Raw genomic sequence first — 13899 nt, forward strand, 5'->3', positions numbered from 1 at the left:
TGGCCATGAAGAATTCCAGGAGGAGTTTGCAGCGCTGGCTGTGGAACAGCCGGTGTCCAGTGCACTCTGCACATGGTACCTAACACCACCTTGATAGGCAGCAAGAATTAAACTTAAAAAAGAAACTAACAAAAGGAAACGAAGCTTTATGCAACTGAATAAATCACACTGTGCCAAATCCAGGGAAGCCATCCTGACTCAGTCACCTGTGCCATATCCCAAAGTGCATGCAGAAGTGTCTTTAAATCAAGTCCTGCCTGTGAGGTTTTAATCATCTCTATTTAGATATATGTATTTTTATATATGCCATAGGATACAGAAACGAAATGCAAAGACATGTAAAAATATGTTTTATATAAACCTGTATTAATGTATATTAATACTTAGTATGTAATATTTTATATATAAAAATATAGATCACCACGCTGTCTCTAGAAGGTGGCCAACAGCAAAAATATGCACCCTAAATTTCGTTTGATTCATTATTTGTTTAACCAGTAGGGGAGAAGGCTGCTGGAAACATCCATCTCTCATTTCCTGCTCTTTTCAAACTTTCCAAGCGAATTCCATCTTGGATCGAGATTTGCCCTTCTCATTTTTTAGAAAAGTGGGTTTTTTTGTGAAACAAACTGCAATTATCAAAATATTAGCATCAAAGGAATTCCGTTGAGCCTTGAAGGTGCTTTATTCAGGCAAGAGCTGAGAAACGAGAAGAGACGTGGCTTTCAGTGAAGCGTACCTGCAGCAGTTTGTTGTGCTGCACATACACCAGTAATTCACAGAATCTTAGAATTATAGAATGGTTGGGGTTGGAAGGGACCTCAAAGCCCATCCAGTTCTACCCCCTGCCACGGGCAGGGACACCTCTCACTGGATCCGGTCGCTCCAAGCCCCATTCAAGCTGGCCTGGAACACCTCCAGGGATAGGACAGCCACCGCTGCTCTGGGCAGCCTGGGCCAGGGCCTCCCCACCTGCACAGCAAAACATTTCTTCCACGATCTCATCTCCACCTCCCCTCTTTTAGCCATAAACTGTTCCCCCTCATCCTCTCCCTGCACTCCCTGATCCAGAGCCCCTCCCCAGCTTTCCTGGAGGCTCTTTCAGTACTGGAAGCTACTCTAAGGTGTCCCCAGAGCCTTCTCTTCTCCAGGCTGAACAACCTCATCTCTCTTTTTTCACATTTTCTTTTCTCCTCTCTTTCTCCAGTTTCACAAAGGAAGAAAAAAGATCAAGACATTCTTAGAAATATGAAAGGTAAATGTAAAGCCAAAACATTCTTGGTGAATAAAGAGCAGACATAAAAATCCAAGTCTATTATGCACAGGGACTTGTTTTAAAATTCCTAGGACATTTTTGAAAACTGAACAACCGATGTTATTTTAAAGTCTCAAGAGCAGATAAGTTGAGCACTAAAGGTGTTACAGTATAGATACCCAGCAGAGCTTCTGACCTTCTCGTCCAGCATGTCGGGGTGCTCAGTGAGCCAGACGCAGAGGCACTGGAAAGCCGCCACTATCATGGAGTGCAGGTCGCGGGAGTGGAGCGGGGCCGGGCGGCTGCACTGGTACACGATGTAGCTGCACACTGAGCTAATTGCTCTCTTCCGATCTGAGCAATCGACCGCCACTTTCACCTGGGTACAGCAATGCAGGAGAGGATGAGAATTCCTCCACAAAATGCTTTCCAAGAAGAAATAGTTTTTATAGGCATTTTTAAAGGCAGTTTTTAAGAAACGGGAATAAACAGGTAAATTTTTTTATTACAGTTTAAAAGATGTAGGTAAAAAAAATTAACAGTGACAACTATTAAAATTTAAAGAAGTGCTGCAGTGAGGTGCCACCACACTGCATGGCCTGGTTTCAAGAGTGGTACCAATATGGTTTGATAAGAAACTAATTGCAAGCTGAATAAATCAGTATTTGAAATGTATTCTCAGCTAATGTCTCTCCTCCAGCTACAGCAACCTATTCTGTGTCTCCAAGAGCTCACTCACTCCACCCTGCTCACAGACCTTTCCTCTAGGCACATTTTGTCAGCGCAGTAAGTCTCACCAGAGAAAAAGGAACAGAAATCCCATCCTCAGACAAGCAGAATGACAAAAACCACCCCATAACCCTCCCCAAAACTCACTGCAAAATCCCCTCAGCTCCTCTCCCAGCTCAGAGCTCCAGGAAGCAAGGCTACGGACTGGAGGGTTAGGGAAGAGCCTCATACACAAAAGCATCAGGATCTATACTAAAAAAACTAAGTAAAGAACTGAATTTCTCTTCTATTTTCTTCCCAGCCGATGACTAGGCACAGAACAGTCAATTAAAACTGGATTTTTCAACTCCGTGGCATCTGACCATGCCATTAAAGTCCAACTCATTAAGGTGCACCCTTATGCAAGCAGGAGGGTGGATGGTTGGTCTTGCTGGTGACACCACCAGAGCCAGGCAGCTCCACAAAGCATTGTGGGGGTGTGACAACTCAGAACCCTAGGATGTAGGTAGAATTTCCTTCAGCAGCATAAAATCTACAGCAAATAGAGTCCCCTCAAGATAGGTTATGAAAAGCATGTTGGTGACCCAGTACTCTTGCAGGAAAACGGGACCTTTGAATCTACCCAGTCCCACCGATGACCTGGTGCCAAACAGACACCAGGCAGGGCAGCCCCAAACCCAAAAAGGGCTCTGGGAATTGTCCTCTTCAAAGGCACAAGCAGAACCAATTCCCTACCCCGCAGTTCTGCCAAAAGAGGTGATCTCTTTCTACCCTCCTTTGTTACGAAGGGGAAAGATATCCAAGATCCCCCCAAGAGGGAGAAGTACTTCAGGTGCATGAGAACTGTACAAAGATCACAACATGTAACATCACCCTGGGCAGGCGTTTCAAAAGATCACAGATTTTCATATTTCCATCTCACTGCAAGACAAGAACAAAACCCAGCGTGGCTTAACTACACAATCTGCAGGAACCCTTGGCTCCATACAACGCTCTCTGAGATTCAATATCCTTACATTAATTCGGTGTAGAACACTTCCACCTGCATTCTTCAACGCAGCTGCAGTAATAAAATAAACATCAGTCCAACATGGCTCAGTGCTCGCCCTGTGCTCTATGAAACACCCAAGACACACATATTTCAGAGATGTGTCGAGTTCTCAGAGGGATGTGATAGCAAGTGCTGAATTGTCAGCCAGACTGTCATGACTGCTTTGAACACACGCGGCTTTTGCTTAACCAAAGTCATGAAGCCTGACATGGGGGCAAGAGCCTCCAAGCAGAAAAGGGCCCTGTGCTTCTCAACATGAAGAGACACAACCCACTGCCTGAGCAGCTTAGGTGAGTTATTTGCTTTTGAATCAAGGCACTGTGTGCAGACAAAGCTCTGAAGATGGTGACACCATAGTATTAGAAATCCACTATCATTTTTTAAGCTCAGAAAACTATTTCCAAGATGAGATGGAAGGGGAAAAGCATGTACAACACTTACAAAAGGGCAATTAAGTTGTTTAATACCCTGGCATGTTTCCATCTGCTACCTAACAGCAACAGAGAGTCTTGTTTCTAGGTCTGGTCACATTGGACAGACAGACCGGCTGTCAGCCAAGCACAGCTATTGAAAACTAACGGCCCTGCACTGCCACGGGAAGTTACTGGAAAGTTCTTCCTCAACACGCAACCTCATACGGGAGATGTGTACCCTGTAGAGTGAAATAAACCCCAAAAAATCCCAAACAGACAAAGCTTAGAATCCATGGGAAAAGCTCGAAGCCATCTGGCCAGCTCAGCCAACCCAGACAGAAGCACACAGTAGAGCCCATGCATCCAAACAAGGCCTGAGCTTCACGTACAGGCGTCACAGGGCATGCACTGTTTGAGACCCAGAGCACAGGCACTGGGAGAAGATAAGGTACATCAGCAGCACTGTTTCCCCTTGTGTCCAAACAGAACATTTCCCAGCAAACTTGGACACAGGTGCTAGTTTGGCGGCATGACTTCCATCTACCCAGGACCTCTAACCACCCCTCGAGAAGCCCAGAGCATGCAAAGCTTCCCCTCTCACCTTCGCCAGTCCGGACAGAAGCTCCAGTGCCGCCAGAGAGATACTCATGTCCTGCCTCCACTGGGAATTGAGTCTCTGGGTGACCAGGTGAATGCTGCGGATCAGCAGTCCCGCAGCTGTATCTGTGTTAAGAGCTAGGATGTAACCCAAATGCCACACACCCCAGAGAGGGAAAATAACTAGGCGTTAGTGACAATAAGCAAAGCACAGTCAAGCCAAAGCAGCCAAAATACACACATAAAATAAGATTATTGACAACCCAGAAGCTAGAAGTTGGGTTGGTCACGTTTTCCTTAGGCTAATTTCTTTGCATACCCCACTAGACATTGTACAAATATATTCAGACTGCTTATCTCAATCTTTTCTTTTTAAAAAGAAGACATTTTGGATAATCCCAACACACTGCTGCATTTCAGCAGCACTGTGAGCTTCAGGGTTTTCTACTGTACTTAAATTGCTGTGATGTCTTGTAGTGTCAGAAAAATTTAGGCATTAGGTATAATAGAATCATGGAATGGTTTGGGTCAGTAGGGACCTCAAAGCCCATCCAGTTCCACTTCCACACCTCCCGCTGGATTTGGTTGCTCCAAGCCCCATCCAACCTGGCCTGGAACACCTCCAGGGATGGGGCAGCCCCCACTGCTCTGGGCAGCCTGGGCCAGGGCCTCCCCACCCACCCAGCAAAACATTTCTCCCTAAGAACTCATCTCAATCTCCCATCTTTCAGCTGAAAACTGTTCCTCCTTGTCCTGTTCCTGCGTTCTCTACTAATTAGACAGTAGTATTTGTATATTTAGGCAACAGTAATGAGCTAACAGAGCACGTGTAGCTTCAAATACCTAAGTCAGAAGTTACCTATTCTTTCTATATCTAGTGTTTATCAAAAGTTGTACTGGTTAGATAAATATAGATAATGTAAGAATCACTCCTGGAGGAAAAAAAGACATTTATTTCTAGACCCTTATTTTCCCTGAACATCTTGCTCAAAATTAAAATAAAAAATGCTTGTTGTCCTCAATGCAAAGTATTAGGAACATAAATATCTTAGGAACATAAATATCTTATATACTTGATAAAACCAAAGGAGGCAAATTAATTTCAGAAACAAACCCTGCTAAATGACTGGTTACAAAGAGACATGAGAACTATGACACTAAGGTGTACCCTTCCCAAAGCTTAAACCATCGCACTGAACACTTGAGCCAAGTACCCCGCCACAACAGTAGCAGACTCAAGTATCTGCTACAGGTCAACAGTAAAACCAGACCATCTTGGTTTCAATTTTCTCGTTTGAAGCATCCAGCAGAAGCACAGAAATTGTTTTCATAGATTTCTTACAACCTTACCTTCTGTGTGTAGGAAATGAGAAAAAAACCCAAAAAATTAATATATTCAAAAAATGTATTTTAAATTATTACACAGTTTGGAGACTCAGTAAATCTCTAATAAAGAAAGGATTTTTTTTTAACCTCACAAATGGCTATTTTTACAAGCACTTGTCAACAGACCCCTATACAAATTCAACGCACAATTCAAAAGGTGTGCAGAAAACCAGCGCTTTAATAATACGGGATAAGAGAGGTGATCTGCTCTCACATGTACTTGGTCAGCACTGGCTAAGCTGATGAAGATCAAAGGATCAAATGCTATTCCAGGATCTCAAGAGCTGCCCTGCCTACCACACATAGATTGAGAACATGGATTTTTTTGCAAAGGTTCAAAATGCAGAGCACAAGACACAGCAAACTACAGTTAATTACTAAATTCTCTTGTTATAACAAGTGATGCATCCCAAGTATTCTGCTCCCTTGCTCTGTGAAACAGGAGCCCCTCAAAAAAATAGAGTTTAAGAAAAGGTGCTGCAAAAGTCAGGTAGGTCAGCACTTGGGATGCTGCCAAAATGAATGAGGCAATTCACACTTGGTGTACATTTATCCCATTATTGTTCATGAAAACCAAGTGTCCTGCAAGCATAAGCTAAAGTAAAGTAATTTGCGAACACCTTTTCACAAGCTTTTACATTCTTATTTAAGATCTTGGGCAGTTTGACGTAGTGGATGTCCCTGCCCACGACAGGGGGGTTGGAACTGGATGATCTTCAGGGTCCCTTCCAACCCCAACTATTCAATGATTCTATGTTAACGGAGTCCTTCAGTAGGATTAAACCTGACCAGCTACAGGGCACGTACGAGCACAGACTGGCAGTGAACAAAGGGCCTCTCCACTCTGGGTTCAAAGCTCCCACGCACATGAATGTGTTAGCCAGCACCAGAACAGAGGAGGACACAAACCCCGTCACCCCGGCACACACTGACAGAGTTCTCTCTTTTCACGGGAGCTGTCCTTACCATAATCCCTCAGGAGGGCTTGTGCAGGTCGCTCACTGTCTGGTGTCGTAGGCTCCGTACTGCCTCCGCTTGCAGTGCTAATACCACTGTTGGTACGACTGTGGCTTTTGAAGAGCTTATTTTCACCCCCATTCTGCAAATTGAAAGGCAGTTTTGAGCTATGAGAAGATTTCTGAGCAGAGTGCCCTGTGTAGTGGGACGCTCTCACACACGAAGGAGAAAGAGATGCTCAAGCCTCAAGCTGCTGGCTGAACACCTCCCACCAGCGTGTACAATGAGGAGTGCATTCTCTCTGAAATGGTAACTTCATAAACAAAAAACACTCACCGTTTCCATCTGGCAGCCAATTGCTTCCAACAGTGCTGAATCCTGGACAATATTTAACATTGCACCTGCAGGACCAGAGACCAGAAAATAACTAATGACCACAGTACAATATTCACTGCCAAAATTCACAAAGCGGCTCTAAAGGTCTAACACACAGAATCCCCATCCTGCTGTACAAAAACTTTCTAAGAGAGTTTTATAAAACACAGGATTTGCTCCAGGCTCAGCCATTTGAAGCAGATGAGAGCTGAGATAGACAGGCTTTCAGCTATTTAAAAAATGCTTTGAACACTGGGTTTTCAAATTCCTCAGCTCAGAAGGATTTTGGTTTCACAGAAGGGCTGGAATCATTTCTTGCCTCACATCAGACCGTGCTCATTTAAAAACTCAGATTACAGTTAAGGATATTGACTGTTTCTTTGAATAAAATAACAGTGTTTGTTAGATAACAGAGAGAGAAAAAGAGCCACACAGCTCAAAGACACATCAAAGGTTGTGCAGTGCTGGACTCGGACACGTTCTTGACCAGCACAAGAGGCTCCTTGCCCTAGCTTGGCCATCAGGAGCCAACAGACAGCTGACTGGCAAACAAAACCATGTTTTCAAGTCTTAATGAACTACCAGTACCCACAGCAACCACTGGAAAAGAAAGGCAGCAAAGCCTGCTCCATCTAGTGACCCATAAGACATTAGCACAAGGGATCGTGCTTGTCCTCACACTGATCAGTGATCAGCAAAACCAACCCCAAATCATAACACAAGGATCTCCATCTTATAAAGAGATTTCTTCCCCTGCCCCACCAAAAAATCCCCAAGGCTAATACTTGCACGACTGATAATCTGTGGGTGCACAGAGCTAACTGAAAACTGCTTTCATTTCAATTCGGCTAAAACACAAAACCAATCTCCTAGATCCGGAGGCCCAGTCCTAATCTAAGCCGGGACACACTGAAATTGTCCCTACCTGGAAGCTGTCCTCAGCCTCTTGCTTTATGCTTTGCTTTCCCCCAGGGCCCAAAATATTGTATGGGAAAAGGTACAATTCCAAGCAGAGGGGCAGCCAGCCCTGCTCCATCCAAACGAGCCCACAGGCAGTCGTCCCTTCCACAATGGGAGAGAGAACTGCACACGAGTGTAAAATGCTGCTCAGTCAAAACAGCCTACACATTTGGGGTGCCCTCGGTAAAGCAGCGTGGACAGCCTGTATCTGCCTGCGATCATGCCAGGCCACAAGGAAAGCAGCACAGAGGCAGGACTGGGAACAGCCTGACCCTAGCGCACTCATTGCCATCGGGTTTTGTCTTCTGCCCATCTCCCAGTAATGAATATTTAGTGAACACCACTGGCTCTCCGGAGAGAAACACACCCCTTGCTGTCAAACAGAGAGCAGCTGAAAACAAACACTGATTTTGTTGAGAAGCTGGGGTTACGTGTGAGAAGCTCTGGTGAAACTGGAGATTCCTGAATCCTCTCCAACCACAGCCATCAGGAAATAACTCCACATACAGAAACAGGAGTTTAACAATAGGAATGCAGGAGAGATGGACTGTTGTGGACTACTGAGCAGCTGAGGAGCCTGGGGCCGTTTAGTCTGGAGAAGAAGAGATTGTGGGGAGACCTCATCACTCTCTGCATCTCCTGGAAAGGAGGCTGGAGTGAGGTGGGTGCTGGGCTCTCCTCCCAAGTGACAAGTCACGATGGGAAGAAACGGCCTCAAGTTGCGCCAGGGGAGGTTTACAATGGATATCAGGGAAAAACTCTTTACTAACAGTAGTGAAGCCCTGGCAGAGGCTGTCCAGAGCAGTGATGGAGTCTCCATCCCTGAAGGAGTTAAAAAACTGTGTGGCTGTGGCACTTGGGGACATGGTTTAGCAGGCACGGTGGGGTTGGGCTGACAGATGGACTGGATGAGCTGAGAGGTCTTTTCCAACCTTAATGATTCTGTGATTCTATGACTATTACGGAAACAGTAACAGTAAGAAAAACATTCAACACAGAGCATCTACCCAGCTGGATGCAAACACCAGCTCGCAGTGGAAGGGAACAGGAACACCTGGGTACGATTTACCAGAGCATCACCCTGTGGTTCTGGAGTTGGTGCAGCCCTCCATGCACCAAAGCACCCTGGGTCTCACTCACAGCATTGCTTTGAAGCCATAAACACGCTCAGTAGCATCAGTCACAAGTCATTCTTTCAAATTACTCTCCTCCAGTCTTCCACCAGTAAAGGAAACATTCTGCAGGAGAACTTCCTAAAAGTTTTGGCAGACTGGATTTAGCGCCCTTCACTGCCCATGCTATTTTCTCATTCAGCCCTATTAACCAGGTACGCTCTGTCTCTCACAACAAAGTGGACACCTCCCACCCCACTACCAGTCTGACTCCTCAAACAGACAAAAGAGGTATTGCAATTACTGAAGGGCAAGAACATCATAATGTGGAAAAGGCACTTTTAAAACAGAAAAATAAGGTGGGGAGGGAAGGAAAACTATATTTTTCTTGTCTCAGAATACATTTCCCTTGACAGATCATGCACTGCTCAAGTTTGCAGCTTCTACTTTCTGAAGTATCCAGAATAATACGCTCCCTACCTCACAGAACAGTTTGTTGCTAAACTGCAATGCAGCTCCAGACTCTACTCCAAAGCTTTTGTCACACAGGGCTCAACAAATGTCAGCTGGATTTTGCCAGTGCTGGCCCATCAGTCACCCAGTATTTCAGTTTGTTTCTAGGTTTTGCACGATTAAGCCTATGCTCCCTGTAGCCCAGCAGTCAAGAACGCTTCCAGATGTTAAAACATATTTTTTTCCTATTTTCATTTCTTGGGTGACTGGCTTTTCCTGCTACAATGTGCTTTACTCCATTCTCTACTTTTTAAGTACTATTTCGCATTTGTAAAAAGAGAGAGATTACTTTAACAAAAATGTGAGGCTTTTCAGGATGTTTCCAGAGTACAAGGGAGATTACATGGATGACAACCTGCCAGGAACTGCACCTGTTTTCTTGCAGAGCAACATGTTACTCATAACCCATATAATTCCAGAACAGATTATGATAGACACTCCTATAACACAGTTAATAAATAGAGAAGTTCAACTAACCTAGGATCATTTGAGTGTTGTTGGGATCGGTTTCCGTTTGCAAAGCTCCTATCAGTATATTCACAAGCCTCAGCTTCAAGGAAAGGAACGTTACTGGCTTGTCATATGTCGAGCTGTCATCATTGCTGAACTTCCCTTCCAGGACAACCTGAAGGTAAAAAAAAATATTTATTTCAGTATCAATTAGAGATCACACCGGCAGAGTATTAGTTTCAGAAGTGAATACCCACAGCGCACATCGCTACTGAGAGCTTGCAGCACAGCCTTACCGTTCCAGACTCACTGTTTCAGCATTAAACAGAACACCAAGCACAACCAAATGTGTCATCCAAATCCCACTCCACAACAACCAGGAAAACAAAAATGGAAATGCAAAATGAAGCGGTAAGTTTACTACCTCAGACTTTATGGTTCCGAAATGATGAGGGAGAGGCAACAGAGACAGCAAGATGTTAATTGAAGCTCTCCTTAACTCTGTTGGGTTTACATAGATTTTAAACTTTGACAGTTCTCTGCAAATCAAAGCATCATACAGTTAATCGACTTTTCACAGGAATCTGGAGCCACATCTAATAAAGTTAAAATTAAAGATACAGCTACCCAGTGGTCTTAAGCAACTCTCAGTATTCAATGGAGCTGCTTCTTTCTAGGCTCATCGCTTTATTTTTAACTAGCAGCTCTGGTGCAATGAATTCATGCAGGGACCATCACTGGCCAAGGGTTCTGCACCCCATGTAAGAGCAGGGACCTCATGAAAGCATCATTCATGCACTGCAACTTCAAAGCAGGAAGGTTCGGTCATGAGCCTCTACTGGCTTCTTAAAACTCATACTCACCCACGACTATCAGAGAACCCGCTTATGCGTGTATTGCATTAAATACAAGCTGCTTAGCCAATAGATGAACTTTTTTTAGCAGCCACCAGCAAATTCTTCTACTTATAAGACCTATCCAAAAGCATTAGTGGCTCAGACTGAAGCCCAGAAGATAAACAATATTTTAGGCATAACCAAAATGAAACGCAGTACTAAGACACAAAACATACACTAAAGGGAGTACGCACAGAGTCGCCTTAAATTACTTAGAAAAAATGTCCAGAAATCTACACAGCTCTGACAAGTGAGATTATAATTTCTGGTATACTCTACTCCAATTTCAGCCTAAATTACCATTTTTTCTGTTTAATGGCATGTACGATTACTTTCTTAACGAATTTACTGCAGCAACAGCCACTAATTAATATCCTCTGAAATTTTACTTAAAAATCATTGGGTTTTCAATGTATCTGAGCTAAAGCACTGCTCTTCCCTGTTCTCAGACTGCTTTCTATCAGTGAATGTATATAACACAATTCACGTATCTCACTTGAAATCAGCACTATTACTGCTTTAAAGAAAATGGCATTAAATAGAATTGAGAGCTAGAGCTGATGCTACTGTTATCACCAAATGCACACACATCATGTGTTATTTCAGTGCAAACTACTCAAGAATGACAGAGCCTCGAGAAGATACCCCCCTGTCCCAACATTTCTGATGATGTTTATAAGGAAATAACAATTTACCTGTCAGGTAAAATAGTTTCAAGAGCCGAAATGAAATAAGGAACCACGACATCAATCCCCTTCAGGTCACAGCAGAACAAAGGAGGGGAGTTTAGGATAACACTGGCAAGAACGGGATGGCAAACGAAATCTGCTATCTGCAAACCCTGAATTAAAAGCATGTAAAATCTGACAAAGAAAGACAAGATTAATTGTTTGCACGTAAAAAGCATCAGAATCCCACACGAACAAGAATGTGCAGCCACTATTTGATCTTTTCTAAACAGTTAACTTTAAAATCAGTGCTAGGGAACGTTTATGAGCATCCCCTGGAGTTACATTAGCACTGGCAAATGCACCAGATCAGGTGAACAAGCCCCCTCACCAACCACACATACCCCATGTGGAAAGCCAGCGCAGACAGCTTTACTGAATGTTCGGGCTTGTTGAAACTCAGGGACGGGAGCGTGCAAAAGCCCACGCAGTTACCAACAATGCTGGCAAACCCTGCTCTCCCACTACCTCCTTCCCATGTAAGGGTGGGGGCAGGACCTTGATTTCAACTCCCTCGCACAAGAAAAATACTGTGACGTCTTTTGGGGGCAGAGGACATGGCACACTGAACGATGACTGGGAGAAGGACACCAAACGACCATTATAACCACTGCAAACAAACAGGCAGCAGGGCAGGAGCCCAGCTGGCCATCATCCTAAAGCATTTCACAGTTTTCTTACAGTTTCTTCTTAGAGGATACTTATATCCCTTTACTTTATTTCTTTAAAAGGCTTGCAAACAAAGGAATCTCCCTGATGGGGTAAAAGAAACAGGAATTGTCCGTGCATACTACAATATGCAAGAAATAACACCATTCAGTCTCCCAGGAAGTTTTGATGTCCTCTAGGATAAACACACCTGAATGGTTTGAGAGTCAATTCTCTGCCTCTCACATTTGCTGCTTCACTTTTTAACAAAAATTCACAAAAAATATATGCAATCATGACCTTATTTTATTAGAAACAAGACAGCAAACAGAGGTACTTTCCTAACCACGTTTGTCCAGGGACCTGACCAGGTTTTTCTGAACTGGCAGCCAGGACTCGGATAGTACCAGAACGCTATTCACTGTGAACTCATTTGCACCATAAAGTTACCCCAATAAACAACTGGAAGAGAGGTTAGTACCGGGATAGGTAAGCTGGCAATATTTCCTCCCCAGTCTTCTTGCTACAAAATATCCTACACAGTGTCCCGCAAGCCTCTGCCCTTCCTGCTTCATAGTTGTCTGGGAATTCACTGGCGTCAAACATGGGGTTGGAAGCCATTGTATCTGTGGACATTTGTGATCCTTTCCGGCGGAACTCCACGCTAGCTTGCGTAGCTATAGCTGGGAAGAGAAAAGAGAGCATTTCACTGTGCATGTTAACGTATGCAACAGGCTCATGGGACCCTGGACACAAAGATCAAGTCAAATTTAGCAGTTATGAAGCTGTTAGTTCACTGTATTTGAGTTCCTCTGTTTAGAAAGTCTTTGTGGGTGTAACTGACTTTTCTTAGCAAGAATAAAAACTGACCTTTGTATTCTAGAGCCTGTCCCAGCTTTCTGCTGGGAAAAGTATGCCTACAGCCAATATCAGCTCTTGCCCTCTCTGGAGGTCAAGGCTCTCCCTGCACCTTGCTCTCCTCTCCAGAACAAAGAAGCACCTCCCTGCCTTGCCACCTTAAAACACCCAAAACCATTCAGGCGGTGCCATACTGGGACCTCCAAGCAAGTACTTAATTTCATAGAATCACAGAATGGTTTGGCTTCGAAGGGACCTTTAAAGCCCATTCAGTTTCACCGTCTGCCATGGGCAGGGACACCTCCCCACTGGATCCAGTTGCTCCAAGCTCCATCCAACCTGGCCTGGAACACCTCCAGGGACTTCCAGTTGGCCAGTTCTCTTATACTGCTCTGAACTGCCTGGATCCTATTTTGCTGTATCAAACATACTTTAAAAAGAAAATCAAAACATTTTAAGGACCCATATCAGAAAGGGAATATCGCTGACCCCCACTCCCCTGATTTGGTCCCTCTCTTCTCACATGACCACCAGAATGGCTGAATACATTTGAGGTCTGATAGCCTCCAGCCAGTAGCTACTGGGGAGGCTGGCCCTCTCCTACTCCCCATCCCATAATGTGCTCCCACAGAACTCTTGGGGGAGGCCAGTATCATCTAAACAGGACATGGCTCTGCTAAGCCCCACACTCCTCCACTGCAGAACAGTTTGGCCTGTCTGAGCCCATTACATACATGTGTTTCTACGGATTTCTGATCCCCCTTCACACATCAGCATCACACACGTGATGCAGGAAGCCACTCGCTTTGCTGGCTCCATCTGTCCTTCCAGGATGGCAACCTCAAAAGAAAAGATTGCTCTCAACTCCAATCTTTCTTTCTGTTTTCCCTTGGACAGCCTCACTCTTGGATTCCCAACAGCAGACAGAGCACATCCTTCTTACTTTCAGCTGAACTATACTGACTTTTCAG

The 13899-nt window shown here is 44.4% G+C and overlaps 1 protein-coding gene across 4 annotated transcripts in view; it reads right to left on the reverse strand.

Annotated features, from left to right (window-relative positions):
• The window catches only part of RALGAPB (Ral GTPase activating protein non-catalytic subunit beta), a 65913-nt gene that overhangs the window by 25817 nt on the left and 26197 nt on the right, over positions 1-13899 (reverse strand). For 2 of the 4 annotated variants that reach the window (XM_054081375.1, XM_054081373.1), the window contains 8 exons: positions 12552-12753; positions 11390-11557; positions 10223-10337; positions 9826-9973; positions 6725-6789; positions 6398-6530; positions 4050-4171; positions 1452-1634 (listed from right to left, as the gene is read on the reverse strand). In XM_054081375.1, the coding sequence (XP_053937350.1) occupies positions 1452-1634; positions 4050-4171; positions 6398-6530; positions 6725-6789; positions 9826-9973; positions 10223-10337; positions 11390-11557; positions 12552-12753 (1136 nt within the window). Of the gene's footprint in view, positions 1-1451; positions 1635-4049; positions 4184-6397; positions 6531-6724; positions 6790-9825; positions 9974-10222; positions 10338-11389; positions 11558-12551; positions 12754-13899 lie in introns of all 4 variants that reach the window. The other 2 variants (XM_054081372.1, XM_054081374.1) reach the window with 1 other exon arrangement.

The sequence above is a fragment of the Cuculus canorus genome, chromosome 16 (genome assembly GCF_017976375.1).
Source record: "Cuculus canorus isolate bCucCan1 chromosome 16, bCucCan1.pri, whole genome shotgun sequence".
Lineage (NCBI taxonomy): Eukaryota > Metazoa > Chordata > Aves > Cuculiformes > Cuculidae > Cuculus > Cuculus canorus.